The sequence below is a fragment of the Diceros bicornis genome, chromosome 4 (genome assembly GCF_020826845.1).
Source record: "Diceros bicornis minor isolate mBicDic1 chromosome 4, mDicBic1.mat.cur, whole genome shotgun sequence".
Classification (NCBI taxonomy): domain Eukaryota; kingdom Metazoa; phylum Chordata; class Mammalia; order Perissodactyla; family Rhinocerotidae; genus Diceros; species Diceros bicornis.
Genome location: NC_080743.1, coordinates 86,876,338 through 86,893,627, shown reverse-complemented (window position 1 = coordinate 86,893,627; position 17,290 = coordinate 86,876,338). Strand labels below are relative to the sequence as shown.

Here is a 17,290-nt window from a genome sequence, read left to right as displayed (position 1 = left end):
GATTTGAACTGAGGTTGCAGGCCCCTGTCTCTGCTCTGAAGGTGAGATGTCTTCCCTCTGCACCTGCCTGCCTCTCCCTCCCTGCATCCTTCTCTTAGGTTCCAGGTTCACTGCCAGGGCTGTCCTACTTAAATCCCAGGCTTCAGCTGCTGAGGACTGCTGAGTCAGATACGGGCTCCCGTCCCCTTCGGAGCCTGACCGCTGACTTAGCCATCCTCAGCCTCGGTGCCAGGTCCGAGCCCTTCCTTCTCCGCACAGGTCTGCAGGCAGCTGGGGGTGATCTGCGCCTCTCCCTGGGGAACTGCCTGCCGGCCTCGTCCCTCTTCCCCGCCTTACTAGTCCTGCCCTTCCGGCCTGCTTGGCTCGGTCATGTGCAGGTGTAATTACCCCGAGAGGCCCCTGTGAGGTAGCGAGCGCTTGTCACAGACTGCTGTCACAGTCTCAGGCAAGACAGCCGTCACCCCTCACAGAGGGCCCGCGCGGACAGAGCCCCTGTTCTTCAGTCCACTCTGATAACAGGGCCTTTCCTCAAAGGCCCTGCGAGCTGCTCGGTCCCCAATTCACTGAGGCCAGGGGTGGCTGGCCCAGAGAATGAGAGAAACTTGAGTGGTTCTGTGTGCTTCCTCCTGCCCAACACATGAGGGGGAGCCCCAGGGTGCTTTTCAGGCATCCCCCAGAAGGAGATGAGACAGCACCCCCCCCACCCTGCAGTCCATTCCCTCCGAAGGAAGCATCCCAGGGAAATTGCTTCTTGTGTGCTACGTGCATCTCTCAGCTGAACTGAAGCTGGTTTTCGTTTGCCCCCCAGTAGGATTGTGTATAGCCAGTGTGAGGGGAAAGAAAGAGCCAGAAAATGACTGCGTTGGGCAGAGGCTTACGCAGCCCCCTCTGGGTGGTGCCTGCTGAGGTTCTGCCTTCAGCAAGTGCTGGAAATGGGTTTGGGGTGAGGAACCTCCGTGCCAGAAAAGGGCCCTCAGAGAGCACAGGGCCGGCCTTGGGCAGAGGACAGAGGGAAGCTAGGCCTACTCAGGAGCAGGAGCAGGGGGCCTGCGGGCCGGCTCAGAGGGCCTCTGTCTGAGCTGTGCCCCACATCCCGTCCCGTGGAGACGGCAGAGTATTCTGGCGCTGCCCTTGCTTGGGTAGCTCCTGCCTGAGTAGTAATAATAGTAGCGCCTACCATTTCTTAAGCTCTGACAGGGTGCCAGACTCTGCAAAGTGCTCTTTGTGTGTTAGTTTATTTGTATTTCTCATAACACACCCCACGGGGTGGGTACTAGCGCTATCCCATCATACAGAGAGGAAGTGGAGGCCCGGGGGAGCAGAGTACCTTGTCCAGGGTGCTCCAGCCAGCGAGTGGCAGAGCTGAGATTTGTACCCATGTCTCATCTGACCCCTGCACTCACCCGCCACGTGCATGGGGCACGGAGAGCCTGGGGGCAATAGTGTTCCCTTTGCCTGCTCAGCCCTGGGGACCGTCAGCTCTGAGTATGCCCAGTCGGGAGGCACTCTGCAAGTCCTGGGTGCCCTCCTGCCCCTGCCCGCCTGAGCTGGGGTCTCCCTGCTCCCTCACGGAAGCGGCTGGCAGGACTGGCCACTGGGTGGCGTGTGGTCACCAGGGTTTCCCTGCTCCCAGCAGAGGGTGACTCCCTGTAGTCCAGAGCCCTTAACTCATCCTTCCTCCTGACCCCGTGGCCTTAGATGGCGGAGGTTCCGAGTCAGGATGACGGGCGAAGGTCAGTGAGAAATGCTGACTTGAAGCTGTAAATTTGTACTGAGAGCCCAGAGGCCCATGTGAGCTGACCGGGAGGGAGCGTGTCAAACCACAAGATTCTTTCCAGCCACTTCTCCTGCTGGGGGACAGTGTCCAGCCCTGGAGATTTGATAAGAATGTGTGATGGCTTTCTCAGAGGGCTGGATCCACTGGCAGGTTTTTCTGTTTAGTGATCATTCCTGTCTCCAGCACCCTTCTTCTCTCACGTCTTTTTTCTTTGCTCTTTTTCCTCCGTGAGTTTCTCAGGATCGTTGTCCTCTTGACCTGCCTCTTCGTGGTTTCATCTGACCAGCTTGCTGCTGCATCTCTCTCCCCCCCACCCCCGCCCCCGGTGTGTTTATGCGTGCGCACACGTGCACACACCCTTACATCTGCTCTCCTCCCTGGAGTCCTTGTGGTTTTAAAGTGCTGATACTAATCAGATTTGAGTTGACTTGTTGTCAGAGTAGCTTTTCATGTTCCTCAGAGACTATTGGGAGTTACCATCAAGATTTGGATCCTGGCTATAAGCCCCTGGGCTGCTTGTCCCCACTGGCAGCCCATGAAATACAAATGAAAGGCCGTTTGCCAGCCTTGCCCAGCTGGTCACTTAGTCAGCGGCTCTATCAGAGGATGAAGAAGGGACCGTGTGGCCCAGGGTTCCCAGGGGCTCTGGGAAGTGACAGTGGAGCTCAGCCTTCCTCCCGGTGGCCAGCGTGTGGGCAGGGGTCAGCACGAGCCCTCAGCCTCAAGAAGGGGAGGCCTTAAGGGCCCAGCCTCACTTAGAGCCTCTGTCCGCTCCCCACCCCTTCCTCTCACCTTAGCAGGTACCCCAGAGCAAAGGTAGTGAGGAACCCACCTTTGTGTCTTAGGCAGAACACTTTCCTGGTGGTTCTGGAACATTCCAAAAAACTGCCTTGGCCCCCTTCTGCCTAGCCCCCTACCCTCTCTTGGGCTGTGGAACTCGGGGGATTGTTTTTCACTCTCTAACTTCCACTCATTCCTCCCCACAGTACTTCCCTGGCCGGCCCTTAGTCCAGAACTTCCTGCACGCCGTGAGTGACTGGCTCAAGAGGCAGCAGAGAAAGAAGATTCCCTACAGTTCCTTTAAAAATGTCTTGGACAACAGGAAGGAGGTGAGTCTGGGAAGCAATTGAAGATCTTCTCCCTCTCCTCATAACAATGAGAATGGAAGGGGTTAACCCTGCAACCTCTGACCTCCTTCACAAATTTGCATTCAGGAAGGAGTCAGTGTTCTTGGTTGGCTCCTTCCATTAGTAAGTAACAAACTATTTTTATTGAGCTCTCTATGCATATCTCACTTCATCCTCCCAACATTAGTGGAAGGTAGACATTATGAGCAGATGAAGAAACTGAGGTTAAGAGAGGCTAAGTGACTTGTCTAAGATCACACAGCCAGTAAGTGGTTGGGCTGGGATTTAAGACCCATTGTGAGATGCTGGTTGTGAGAGAGTTTTAGCTCCTGCTCTCTGTTGCCTCCAAGCACCTGGTGCTCCTCAGCGTAGTTTCTCCAGCCCCTCCAGGGGCACCTTTCTGGGCTCCTGTGCACACCACTGTTTTCTAACAGTGTGGTGGGCCAACACGTACAGCCAACAGAGGCACAAAACCGTCCTGATTTGTAGGATGTCAAAGCTTGAAGGGACCTCAGAGACCACCTCCCTCATTTTACAGGTGGGGATGTTGAGGCTAGACTAAGGATATGTCTTGATCTGTGTCACAGGTTTTCAGATCTGTGCTCCTTTGATGGGTGTAGCCGGTGGAAGGGAAAGGCCACCTTCGAGGTGATAGACTGAGAGGGACCTCATACGTCTTAGGGCTGTGTGCTGACTCTTGAGTCTTCTGGAAGCTTCTTTCCTCACCTCCCATCCCATCCTTTTTCTTCTCCCTATATGTACTCACGCTCGTGTGTGTCCCTTAGGGCACTGTGATTGCCAAGAAGGTGAACTGGGTCGGCTGCCAGGGGAGTGAGCCACATTTCCGAGGCTTTCCCTGCTCCCTGTGGATCCTCTTCCACTTCCTGACCGTGCAGGCAGCTCGGCAAAATTTAGACCACTCACAAGAAAGAGGTGAGTGTGGGGCCGTGCTCCCTGGCCTCAGCCCTGCCCTGCCCTGCCCTCCTCGGGCTCCCTGCTGCAGGCTCCTATTGAGGGGATTCTGCATTTGCAGCATGGAACCAGAGTTGGGGGGGGACCTGGAAAAGCCACCCAGTCCTGTCCCCTGCCCCAGGGTGGTGCCCCACAAGCTCAGGGGTGTGAGGCTTCTCCTTGACTTTCTCAGAGCCACAAGCTTGCTTTGTTTTCAGTCTTCATGAAAATTTGTGGTTCTATTTTTTGTATTCCTGTGTAGAAAAGAACTCTATCTGTTTCAGAGTTTACGTGGCTGATACCACATACTTTGAACAATTTCGTTGTTTCCCGCTGAAAAATCATTTTCTAGGGGAAGCTGGGAAAGCACGTTGCTCCTCCTGCCCTGTTCCCTCCCCCAAACTGTGCAGCTGCTCTCCCCCACCCCTGCCTCACGCCCTCGCTTCCTGATGGAAAAGGTGGGCCTCCAGTTCAGTCCACGTCTGCCGAGGGCCAAGGTTCCATCAGGCCCTGGCTCAGCCAGAGGCTACACAGGTGAAAGAGACAGTCCGCACTCTCAGTGGACTATGACGCGGGGGTACAAAGAGCTGCCCTGCAGCGTGCCAGGGCCAAGAGCCAAGGGGGAGCGGAGGGTGTGCGGGCAGAAGAGAGGAAATGCTCCACGCCGTTGGGAAAGGCAAGAGGAGGCAAGGTGAGGGTCGATGATAGAAAGAGAGAGTTGAGCTAGGAAGGAAGAGCCTCCCCGACAGAGGGCAGGCCTGCGCAGAGGCAGAGGGAATTAGAGTCTCTGCAGGCCGTGTGGACAGCCAGCCAGTCTGTCACCCGGTATTCATGGAGTGTCTCCAGAGTGCCAGGCCCTGCTCTAGGGGTGGGGTACAGCGGTACATGAGATGAGACGTCCCTGCCTCAAGGGGACAATATTCCAGTGGCAGGAGACAGACAGTAAACACACAGATAGATCATTTCAGGTACGGTGATGAATGCTTTGAAGCCGACAGAGCCAAGTGGTGTGGGAGAGGGTCAGGGAGGGGATGCTGTGTTTAGACAGGATGGCTGGGGAAGGCTTCTCTGAGGAGGTGACCCTGTGCTGAGACCTGAATGGTGAGGGGGAAGCAGCCGTGGGACCTCTGGGAAGAGAGCCTTCCAGGCTGTATTGGCTTGCTAGGGCCACCATAACAAAGTACTACACACAGGGTGGCCTAAACAACAGAAATTTATTTTCTCGTGGTTCCAGAGCCTGGAAGTCTAAGAGGAAGGTGTTAGCAGGGTTGGTTTCTGCTGAGGCCTCTCCTTGGTTTGTAGATGGCCATCGTCTTCCTGTGTCTTCACATGGTCTTCCCTCTGTGTGTATCTGTGTTCAAATTTCCTCTTCTTACAAGGACACCGGTCATACTGGATTAGGACACACCCTGGTGACCTCATTTTAACTTAATCACCTCTTTAAAGACCCTTTGTCCAAATACAGTCACATTGTGAAGTACTGGGGGTTAGGACTTCAACCTATGAATATTAGGTGACACAATTCAGCCCATAACACAGGTCAAGGACTGGCAAGTGCCAAGAACAAGTCTGGCATGTTTGCAGCACCGAAAGGAGGGCAGTGTGGCAGAGCCTGGGAGTGGGGGAGGCAGGTGAGGAGGTGGGCACATGCAGGCTTGGAGGTCTTGGTGAGGGAGGGGTGTGGATTTCAGTTGCAGCATTAGGAGAATCTACTGGACAGTTGAAGCGTGGAGTGATGAGAATTATTAATGCTTTAGAAAGGTTGCTGGGTGGAGGGCGGGCTACAGTGGGGCAAGGTGGAGGCAGGGCAGCCAGTTAGGAAGTTGTGGAACTAGTCCAGGAGAGGCGGTGGTAGCCTGGACTGAAGTTGTAGGTGTGCACGTGGGAGAAGTGGTGGGATTTGGGAATAGTTTGCAGGTAGAGCTGAGAAGACTCAGTGGTGGATTGAATGAAGAGTGTGCAGGATTGAGGACTCAGGGTGGACCTGGAGTTGTTGGGCCTGAGCACCTGGTGGCTGATGGTCCTATGAGCTGAGAAAGGGGAAGGGTCAGGGGTGGGGGGAGTAGATTGGGGGGAGAGTAGAGTTTATGGTTTATAGCTATTAGACAAGTGAATTGAGATGTAGACAGCTGAGTCTGGAGTTCTGGGGAGAGGTCCAGGAGAGAGATACACATCTTGTGGTCATTAGCACACAGATGATAGGTAAAGCCACGGAGCTGGATGAGCCCATGAGTGGGTCGGCAGAGAAGAGTGCTGAGGCCTGGGCTCCAGGGCACTGCAGCATCCAGACCTTTGCTAGAGGAGCAGGAGCCAGCAAAGGAGACCAAGAAGGAGCAGCCCTGCGATTTCAAGAGGGCCCCCAAAATAAAGTGTTTCAAGGAGGAGGGTATAGTCAGCTGAGTGGATGCTGCTGTGCTGCTGGAGGTGGTGCAAGATGGCAAGAGCTGTTTCCGTGGAGCAGTGGAGAGAAAGGCTTGGTTGGACTGGGCTGAAGAGAGAGGAGCAGGGAAGAAATTGGGGATAATGGGGAGGTAACTGGAGTGGAACTGGGGTCAGAGAAGGGATCTCTTAGTTGCAGTAGTTTTTACCTGTTGAATGATCCCATGTTAAGGGAGAAACTGATGATGTAATAACAAAAGAAAATATTTACAGGAGTAAAATCCTGGAGGAGGCTAGAAGGGTAAGGTCAGAGCAGGAGGGCAGGAGGGCAGGCGGACGAGGCAAGTACAGCTGCAGGGCAGGTGGTGGGCTGCAGGGTGATGGGGGTGGGTGCAGGAGAAGGAGTTGCTGAGGGGGCCGAGGAGGGGAGAGGCGAGGCACCGTTGGTCTGGGTGCTGAAGTTGCTGGAAGGATCATGTGGGGAGTGGTGGTGAGCGGGTTAGAGCTCAGGGTGCTGATGTCCTAGTGGATGGAGAGGTGAGACGAGGAGATGGGCTTTGAAAGAGCCGGGGGTTTGCAGCAGAAAGGAGAGTCTGGAAGCAGCCAACAGCAGGGAGGGTACTTCCACCACCTCCAGCCCTGAGGTCTCTGGAGTGTGGGAGACAAAGGGATGGAAGAGGGGCATATTTAGGGGAGCAGTGGTATCTTCAGGGAGGTGCCCAGTATCAGTCAGAGCTGGAAAGTGGGGGAGTCTTCAGAGGCCTGTGCTGAGGTCAGTCCTGAGGGCCCGGTGGGAGAGAATGGGGGGTGAGGGGAGATGGAGACAAATTAGGGATGTGCAGAGCCAGATCAGGGTGGACTCCTGACATAGTGCCCAAGGGAGGAGGCAGGATGGGGTGCAAGAAGGAACAGGAAGCCTAGGGCGAGGGGGCAGAGTAGGGGCACGAGGTTGGGCGGTGGGCACGCTATCCCCTGCCTGCCTCTCCAGCTACATCTCACAGAGCACGAGCGTCCTGCTGATGAGTTTGGACTCTATGCTGAGTGTCAGTAAGTGACGAGGGCCGGGATGAGTGGCAGAGAAGGGAAACTGGGGTTTAGGAATTTGGGAGGAGATGGGGACAACTCTAAAGTGACCCTTGGAAAGTGGAGAAGTCAGCAAGGACGCCCTGAGCCTGTCATTGGATGGGCCGGGATGTGGGGTCCCTGTCCAGGGGTGACCATGGTGGGCCTGTGGAGGGAACAGTGGTGGGCCGGCAGGGGCAGGTGGTCTGAAGGGCCGCTGTGAATGGTATCTCCTCCCCCCATAGCCAAGGCCCAGGAGGTCCTCCAGGCTGTCCGCGGCTACGTCCACTCCTTCTTTGGCTGCCGAGAGTGTGCTGGCCACTTTGAGCAGATGGCTGCTGCCTCCATGGACCAGGTGGAGAGTCCAAACAGCGCGGTCCTCTGGTTCTGGTCTAGCCACAACAAGGTCAATGCTCGCCTCGCAGGTAAGGAACGGCCACCTCCAAGGCTGGAGTCACCTCCAGAGGGAAGAGGAGGTGGGGGAACTGTGGAGTCCCAGTGCTTCAATGTACACAGAGCCCTTTCATGTGCTCTACCAGCCCTGCTGATGTGTCAGTATTGTTAGACCCATTTTCTAGATGAGAAAACCGAGTCTTTGACCCTCTAAGACCCTGGTCTTCTGATGCCAGTGCTCACTCTTTCCCCTGCACCAGGGCCTCTCCCTCTGGCCTGTTGGGGCCCCTCTCCTGCCTCCCCTGTTCTGCTTTCTGGCTATTGGCCCCTTACTCAAAGCAATAAGGAGGAGGGATCTGGGCTTTTCCACCCCCTGGGAGGGCTCTAATGATAAAATATGCTGGAAAAGACAGACCAGGTCCTTCCTAGAAATACTAGGGACAGATTCCCCAGAGGGAGGCCTTGTCTCTGAGTTTCCCTCTTTCCAGTGTTTTCTGGTCCCCCACACACAGGAGTCTGATGGGTCCAACAGGCAAAAACGTTGAACTCCACTGGTGACCAGAAGCGGGTGGGGGGGCAGGAGCCATCTGTGGACTGTGGGCGGGACCCCGGGCTTGTCTGAGGGGAGAGAGGAGTGCACGTGGCTGCCACAGACCTCCCAGGGTTGGGAGGCGGGATGCGGCCTGGGGCAGGGCTGAGGTTAAAGAAGCTGAAGGCGCAGGTGGTGGGGCAGGCGCCGCACTGGTCTGTCTCCTGGGGCCTCCTGGTGGACTTTGAAAAGAAGACGCGTGCCCTTCTCTCCTCCCACCCCTTCCCTCCCTCCCCGGCCCTGCCACCAAATGCTCCATTTGACCCTCCAGCCCCGTGACCTTAGCAGGCTCCCAGCTTCCCTTGGGGACCAGCTGCTGCTGGAGGGCCAGGAGCCGAAAGGAAGGCAGTACCCTACCCTCTCTAGAGGGGCCCTTTCAGATCAAACCAACAACAGTAATGAGCAGGTACAAATTGACTGCTCACTTCACAAGGCGCACTCACTATTGCTCCTCACTGGACCCTTGGAATCTACTTGTTGCCCCCTCCCCAAAACAACCATTCTGACTTTTATGTCACTTGCTGCTGCTTCGTTCTGGCCAGAAACTTTTTTTCCTGTTAAACCCTTTAGGAGAGGTGCCTCCTACAAGGGAGATGGGCTGATTGGCATTCCCTGGGCGACACTGGACGAGGGGCTGATGGTAGGCCCTCTGGGGCTCAGCCTGGGGCTCAGGCATGCCTTCTTGGGGTCCCAGCAGCCTGGCATCCGTGCCTTTCCTGACTCTCTCGGGGGCCCTTTTCCCAGCTAGGCTCCCCCCCCCACCCCCCGGCCTCCCTATACCCACCCTTTGGAGCCCAGCTGAGGAGGAATTCCACCAACCCTGCCTTCCCCAGAGGCTACGGGGGTGAAGGAGGCCACCTGTGGAATTACCATGTGCCACAAACTCTTGTTTTTAAAAACATTTCCCTGGAATTACAAAGTAATGTATCTTCACTCTATAAAACTTAGAAAATTTCAAAAAAATGCAAAGAAGATAAATACTAGCAGAGCAATCAAAGACTACAAGACAGATCATTGAGTCTTCCCGCCCTTTCGTGTCTGGTCCAGGGGTACAAATCAACAGTGGAGTCCATGAGGGGAGACAGGGGTTAACACAGGGACTGGGACGGAGCTGCTCGTACTTCCCTGGGGACTGTGGCGTGCTGGGGGTGGGGGCAGGTGGGAATCCTCCGCACCCTGAGAGGTGCCATTGTCAGCTCTTGCTGTGGGTCAGGCCCCGTGCTAGTTTCTTTTTTTTGTCTGCCTTTTCTCATACCCATCCTTTCAAAGGGCAGTGGGAAGCCCTTTTTGCAGTTGAGGAAGCTGGTGTTGCAGAATGAGATCTGGGCTTCCAGGCGGGCCCAGTGTGTCACAGCCAGCCTGTGTGTGCTTCCCTCCCCAGGTGCCCCCAGCGAGGACCCCCAGTTCCCCAAGGTGCAGTGGCCGCCCCGTGAGCTCTGTTCTGCCTGCCACAATGAACTCCGGGATGCGCCTGTGTGGGACCTGAGCAACACCCTCAGCTTCTTAAAGACCCACTTCTCCCCGAGCAACATTGTCCTGGACTTTCCTTCAGCTGTGCCAGGCCCCCAGAGCAGGGCACAGAGGATGGCAGCTGCCCCCAAGCCCGTGGAGCTGGAGCTGGTGACCAGAAATTTTACTCTGGGCCCTGAGAAGGCTGAGATCATAGTAGGCCCAGGCACCATCGTCTGGGATGTTCCAGTGAAGAGACTTGGGGAAAGTCTCCCCCAGGAGCTGCACGCTGGCCTCGGTGTGACCACAGCTGAGCCAGACGAGGGACCTCCTGAGTACACAGCAGAGCTTCAGAGGGATAAGTTGGAGCAACCAGAAGGGCAGCGACGCTTGACCAAGCGAGACACAGGAGCCGTATTGCTGGCTGAGTTCCTGGCTGAGAAGAACCTCCCCAGAGGCCCTTCAGAGCTGAGGCGAGTGGGCCGCAGCTCCAAGCAGCTGGCCATTGTCCCTGAGGGGGAACCAGAGGCTGGGGCCATGCAGGGCCGAGGCCAGTGGCTGCAGGTGCTGGAAAGGGACTTCTCCCACCTGGACATCAGCCTCTGTGTGGTGCTCTACTCCCTGTCCTTCATGGGTCTGCTGGGCATGTACACCTACTTCCGGGCCAGGATGAGGGCCCTGAAGGGCCATGCTGGTCATCCCGCAGCCTGAACCGTCCAGCTGGGGAGGGTGCAGGAAAGGAAGCTGCCGTCCATGGGGCTCTTCCAGCCCCCCGCCCTCCCCCTCTGCCCGCCTCCCCCTCCCCCTGTTGCCCTATTCCTCCAGCTGCCCCCTCCCCCCACACACTGCCCCTTCCCTCTCCCCCTTTGTCCAGGGAAATCCAGGAAAACCAGTTGCTCCAGTGACCCTTCTTGGGCCTTCTGGGGAGGAGTGTTCCATAGACACACAGACGTGCGCAGGGTCCAGGTTCATCTGACGACTCGGGGTGAGGGGGGCTGCCTTGGGCAGTGGGGTTGAGAGCCTCTGTCCCTGGCCTCTCAGCACTGAATTCCTCTTTTTCAGCTTATTTGAAGTCCTGCCCCAGGACTTGGGGGCAGGACTGCCCCATTCTCGCTGAAGCTTCAATGTCTCTCACTTGGTCTTGGCCCTAAACTGGGGCAAGTGAGGCCACAGTTTCCAAGTTTTCCCATCCAGAGGAGGGTCCCCGGGGCTGGAGTGGAACTCCTCACTACATTCCAGGGCTCTGTCTTCGCTCCCTTTTGGATGCGAAGAGGCCTTTATGCCAGAGCTGGAAGGACTGCCTCTGTCCCTCTGTGGCCTGCCCATCCTCCAGCCCCTCAGACCTCCTGGGTGGGGTTTGGCTTTCCGGTGGGGTTTGGAAGCTTCTGGAAGTCATGCTGGTTTCCCAGGTGAGATTTGGGTCAGGGATTGTCGGAGGAGAGCCTTGGCTGGCTCCTTCCCCAAACCTCCACTCTAGGAAGAGCGCAGGCTGGAGTTGGTGTGGGGGTGCCCAGCTGGGAGGGTAATGGTCACTGGGCTGGGGGTGAGTGGCTGTCTTGGTGGGCCCTGAGGAGAGGGTAGTGTGGGACTTAGGGAGGGATGTTGGGGTCTACAGTGCCTTGGCTCTGGGCTTAGCTGTGAGGGGGAGAGTGAAGCCACAGGGAAAAGACGGTTGCTTCCAGTGTCCTTTGGCTCCACCCCTCTGGGAGCTGGTCTTTTGTCTTTTGATTTTGGTCTCCAAAATAGATGCTAATCTTTGAATATGGGGGGTGCTGGGTTTAGGGGAGCGAGGGGAGTCTCATCTCTCTCAAGGGTCCACCTCCCACTGGGTAGAGGTTAAAAAGGTCAGAGTGGAGGGTGACGCTGTGCACATGCTTGACTCCCAGTCTACCCCACTGCTTGGGAGGGTTGTAGAATAAATTATTTTTGTTAAGGCAAGCACCAGTGTGTTCTTTAACTTACTACTTGGAGACCTAGTCCAGGTCTGGAGAGAATGTGCAGAATCCAGCCTGGGATCCGGCCTGATGTGATTTCTTCCATCTCACATAGCTCCTGGCCTGCAGGGGACAGGTACTCTTGTCATAGCCCCTTTCTCCTGGATGGGGCCCTCCTCCACTGCCCACAGAGCTCTCCATGCCCCAAGCCCCTCAGTCTCCACATGCACCAGGCACAGACCTCAGTGGAGGTACAATCCTGCCTCCCCCTCCTCCCGCAGCCTCCTGGGGAGCTTCTGCCTCGGGGCTCTCAGTTCTGCTCCAGGAACCTTCATCTGCCCCTGCCTGGCCCTCCTCAGCCGGGCGCCCTGCGTCTCCAGCTCTCCTTCAAGGAAGGAGAGGGCTTGTTTGTGAGAGCTGGGCCTGGGCTGGCTGCTCAGCAGGGGGCAGTCAGCCAGATTAGAGAGCCTGCCCCTAATCCGGCCTGCAGAGCTTTACAAGGATCAGAGCAGCTGATAATGAACCTCATTGAGGGGGAGCAGGAGCCTCAATCCGATTTGGGGTTTTCTCTTTGACATCTTCACTCTGCTCAGAAGGCCTCGGCACTGGGTGCAGCAGGTGGGATGCCAAGCTCGCTCCCTCTGCCAGGACAGCTGGGGTGGGGGAGGGGTCAGGCAGGGGCCAACCCCCCAACCCCTTCGCTGCTTATGGCAGCCCTATGTTACCCCTTCAGCTGCCTGGCTCCTTGGGTGGATTCTAGCCTGGATCCTCTCTGCAGGCCTCTCATCCGTCCTCATCCGCGTGTTCCCTCTCTGTGTCCCAGCTCAAGTCATCCACTTGCCTCCTCCATCCTGCTGGGCCGGCTCTGCTCGTTTCCCTCTGCTCCATGGGGCCCTGGCTGGGAGGCTGGGAGGCTGCCGGGTCAGCACACTATCAGCAGTGCGACCCAGACCTGCAGGAGAGTGAAAGAGGCTCCCAGGGCCAGAGCCCAAGTGCGCCGACTGGGCCGAGACCACTTGAGTATGCCTGCTCCCCTACCACCTGGTACCTGACAGTGTCTTATCATCCAGCCCTTATAGCTCCAGTGACCGTACTTTCTAAAACCAAGCTCGGGTATTTAGAACTAGGAAAGCTGTTGTGGTCAGCCCCGGCTCCACAGCGTCTACCTACAGTGCCTGAGGCAGGAGGCAGGGCTTTATTTGGGGTCCACTAGGGCCCTGGTAGTGCGTGTGGGTCTCCCTCCTCACCGCAGCCTCCGGCAGGCAAGCCCCTTTCTGCCCTGTCGAAGCGCCTCTGATTGATAAACAAGGGTGGGCCTCCCCCTTCGCAGAGCTGCTGCCTTTCACCTTGATTTCCCCAGGGCTCAGCAGCATCGATACACCGGCTTCGCCCACCAGCTGGTCTCCTCCCCCACCCGGTCTGCCAGGCTGGGATCCCAGGGCTTAGGTGGCTTGAACTACGCCTGCTGTTCCAGGTTGTTCTCTGCACCCTAAGAGAGCTCCCCCGCAGGAGAGGGTCCACTAGGGGGCCTGCAAAAAGGCTTCTTGTTCTGGGGCTGGACGGAGACATTCATCTCTGCCTGGGACGTTACCCACTGAACGTTCAGGAACGATCGCCTAGAGGAGGAGGCAGCTGAGCTGGGTTTTGAAAGATGAGTAGGTGTCAGCAAGGAAAATGAGGAAAAAGACATCACAGGCAGAAGAGAAAGCATGTGCCAAGTCCAACAAAGAAAAATAGTGAATGCAAGAAATTCTTAGCAAAAAACTTTAAAAAAATTTTTTAAGGATCTTTTCAACACTTACTGGGCTAGAAGCTGGGAATAAACAGAGAAGAGAGAGGTGGTCCCTGCTGTTATGGAGCTTCCACTGTAGAGGAAAAGACAGACAAGGGAGGAAAAGGTGACAGAGCGTGGTTAGAGCTCTGAATGATAGAGCCCAGCGGGGGCGGGAGAGGCTTCTTCCAGACCTGAAGGGTGAGAAGCCGTGAAGTGGGAGGGGAGGGGGGGTTCCTGGGCAGGGGTGGAGGGACCACAGACCGAAGGGGCCTCTTCATTCAGAAGCCACCTGGGGGCTGAGGAGGTCCCAGAGGCGTGGCCCCCCTTCGGCCTGGCTTTTCCCCGGCAGCCTTGGTATCGGGTGCGGGCGGGGAGCCCAGGTGCAGCCATCCTCTGGGTGTGGGGGTAAGGAGTGGGCTCTGGGGCCCCACACAGCCTGGGTCCTGGAGGAAAGTCCCCAGCAGCTGGAGGAGGAGAAGGAGACCCGCTTCGTTCTCCTGGCTTGGCCGCTGACTTGCTGGGTGTGCTGTTGGGTGAACCATTCACCTTTGGGCCTCAGCTTCCTCCCTCACCTGTAAGATGAAAGCCTGAGACGAGCTTCATGGTCCCCAAGGTGCCTTTACCTCCCTCATTGTGATTCCAGCTGCTTTACTGTCTGCTCAGTGAGGGGGTTGTCCCCTCAGGGCCTTCCAGAAAAGACTCCTGGCTGACGGAAATCACAGCCTCTGTGTGTAACCGAGCGAAAGGGGCTCGTTCTGCTCACCAAAATCTGGTGCCCATCAATTGCAAACAAGCCAGTGGTTAAGAAAGGAAGGTTTATACGATTAGCCAGCGGAACTGGAAGATGGTGGACTAGTGTCCTAAAGAACCATCTTAAAATCATACAGAATCTTGAGGCAGTTATATAGGGGAAATGGGCAGCGAAGGAGGGGGTTTAGGGACGTCAACCATTGGGTGTGACGAACTTCAAGGTGCCACATTATCTTTTTCTTCTGTCATTCATGATGGGTACCAGCACAGAGTTGTTCTTTCTGGAGGTCATCATGTTCCTGGGGAACTCAGAAAATAAAGTTATCATCTTATCATAGCAAGAGTCATCATACTAGCAGGTCAGGTATTTTGCAAAAGCAAGAGGTGCTGAATCATCTAGGCTACGTGCAGGCTAGAATGTATTCACAGAGACTAGTGAGTCAGAGTCAAGAGTCACAATATTGCTCCCTTTCCCTAAGATGGCTTCCCTCATGCTAACTGAAGATCTAGCTGTTACAGCAAAAGCGGTCCTAAGAGGGAAGTTTATAGCGATACAGGCCTATCTCAACAAACAAGAAAAATCTCAAATAAACAATCTAGCAATGCACCTAAAGGAACTGGAAAAAGAAGAACAAACCAAGCCCAAAATCAGTAGAAGAAGGGAAATAATGAAAATCAGAGCAGAAATAAATGAAATAGAGACCAAAAAAAAATAGAAAAAATTAATAAAACCAAGAGCTGGTTCTTTGAAAAGGTCAACAAAATTGACAAATCTTTAGCTAGACTCACCAAGAAAAAAAGAGAGAAGGCACAAATAAGTAAAATCAGAAATGAAAGAGGAGAGGTTACAACAGACACCTCGGAAATACAAAAGATTATAAGAGAATACTATGAAAAGCTATATGCCAAACAATTCGACAATCTGGAAGAAATGGATAAATTCCTAGAATCATACAACCTTCCAAAACTGGATCAAGAAGAAGTAGAGAATTTGAATAGACCAATCACCAGGAAGGAGATCGAAACAGTAATCAAAAACCTCCCCAAAAATAAAAGTCCAGGACCAGACGGCTTCCCTGGTGAATTCTACCAAACATACAAAGAAGACTCAATACCTATCCTTCTCAAACTCTTCCAAAAAATTGAGGAGGGGGGTGGAGCTCCCTAACTCATTCTATGAAGCTGACATTACCCTGATACCAACACCAGACAAGGACAACACAAAAAAAAGAAAATTACAGGCCAATATCACTGATGAACATCGATGCAAAAATCCTCAACAAAATACTAGCAAATCGGATACAACAATATGTTAAAAAGATTATACACCATGATCAAGTGGGATTTATTCCAGGGATGCAGGGATGGTTTAATATTCGCAAATCAATTAACGTAATACACCACATTAATAAAATGAAGAATAAAAATCACATGATCATCTCAATAGATGCAGAGAAAGCATTTGACAAGATACAGCATCCATTTATGATAAAAACTCTGAATAAAATGGGTATAGAAGGAAAGTACCTCAACATAATAAAGGCCATATATGACAAACCCACAGCTAATATCATCCTCAATGGTGAAAAACAGAAAGCCATCCCTCTAAGAACAAGAACCAGACAAGGATGCCCACTCTCACCACTCCTATTTAACATAGTACTGGAAGTCCTAGCCAGAGCAATCAGGCAAGAGAAAGAAATAAAAGGGATTCAAATTGGAAAGGAAGAAGTGAAACTGTCACTATTTGCAGATGACATGATTTTATATACAGAAAACCCTAAAGAATACACCAGAAAACTTTTAGAAGTAATAAACGAATATGGTAAAGTTGCAGGATACAAAATCAACATACAAAAATCAGTTGCATTTCTGTACACTAACAACGAAGTAGCAGAAAGAGAAATTAAGAATACCATCCCATTTACAATTGCAACAAAAAGAATAAAATACCTAGGAATAAACTTAACCAAAGAGGTGAAAGAGCTGTACACAGAAAACTATAAAACATTGCTGAAAGAAATTGAAGAAGACACAAAGAAATGGAAAGATATTCCATGCTCTTGGATTGGAAGAATTAACATAGTTAAGATGTCCATACTTCCTAAAGCCATCTATAGATTCAATGCAATCCCTATCAAAGTTCCAACAACATTTTTCACAGAAATAGAACAAAGAATCCTAAAATTTATATGGAACAACAAAAGACCCCGAATAACTAAAGGAATCCTGAGAAAAAAGAACAAAGCTGGAGGTATCACACTCCCTGATTTCAAAATATACTACAAAGCTATAGTAACCAAAACAGCATGGTACTGGCACAAAAACGGACACACAGATCAATGGAATAGAATCGAAAGCCCAGAAATAAACCCACACATCTATGGACAGCTAATCTTTGACAAAGGAGCCAAGAACATACAATGGGGAAAAGAAAGTCTCTTCAACAAATGGTGTTGGGAAAACTGGATAGCCACATGCAAAAAAATGAAAGTAGACCCTTACCTTACACCATACACAAAAATTAACTCCAAATGGATTAAAGACTTGAATGTAAGACCTGAAACTGTGAAACTTCTAGAAGAAAACATAGGCAGTACGCTTTTCGACATCGGTCTTAGCAACATCTTTTCAAACACCACATCTGACCGGGCAAGAGAAACAATAGAAAAAATAAACAACTGGGACTACATCAAACTAAAAAGCTTCTGCGCAGCAAAGGAAACCATCAACAAAACGAAAAGACAACCTAACAATTGGGAGAAGATATTTGCAAACCATACATCTGATAAGGGCTTAATCTCCAAAATATATAAAGAACTCATGCATCTCAACAACAAAAAAACTAACAACCCAATTAAAAAATGGGCAAAAGACCTGAACAGACATTTCTCCAAAGAAGATATACAGATAGCCAACAGACACATGAAAAGATGTTCAAAATCATTAACTATCAGGGAAATGCAAATCAAAACTACAATGAGATATCACCTCACGCCCGTCAGAAGGGCTATAATTAACAAGACAGGAAACAACATGTGTTGGAGAGGATGTGGAGAGAAGAGAACTCTCATACACTGCTGGTGGGAGTGCAAACTGGTGCAG

General features: G+C 53.2%; 1 protein-coding gene across 1 annotated transcript in view; it reads left to right on the top strand.

Moving 5' to 3' along the window:
• The window catches only part of QSOX1 (quiescin sulfhydryl oxidase 1), a 38,728-nt gene extending 27,060 nt beyond the window's left edge, over window positions 1-11,668 (top strand). The window contains exons 9-12 of the mRNA XM_058539942.1: window positions 2,764-2,886; window positions 3,690-3,837; window positions 7,542-7,721; window positions 9,660-11,668. Coding sequence (XP_058395925.1) covers window positions 2,764-2,886; window positions 3,690-3,837; window positions 7,542-7,721; window positions 9,660-10,438 — 1,230 coding nt within the window. The 3' untranslated portion in view covers window positions 10,439-11,668. The remainder of the gene's footprint in view (window positions 1-2,763; window positions 2,887-3,689; window positions 3,838-7,541; window positions 7,722-9,659) is intronic.
• The last annotated feature ends 5,622 nt before the right edge of the window (window positions 11,669-17,290 follow it).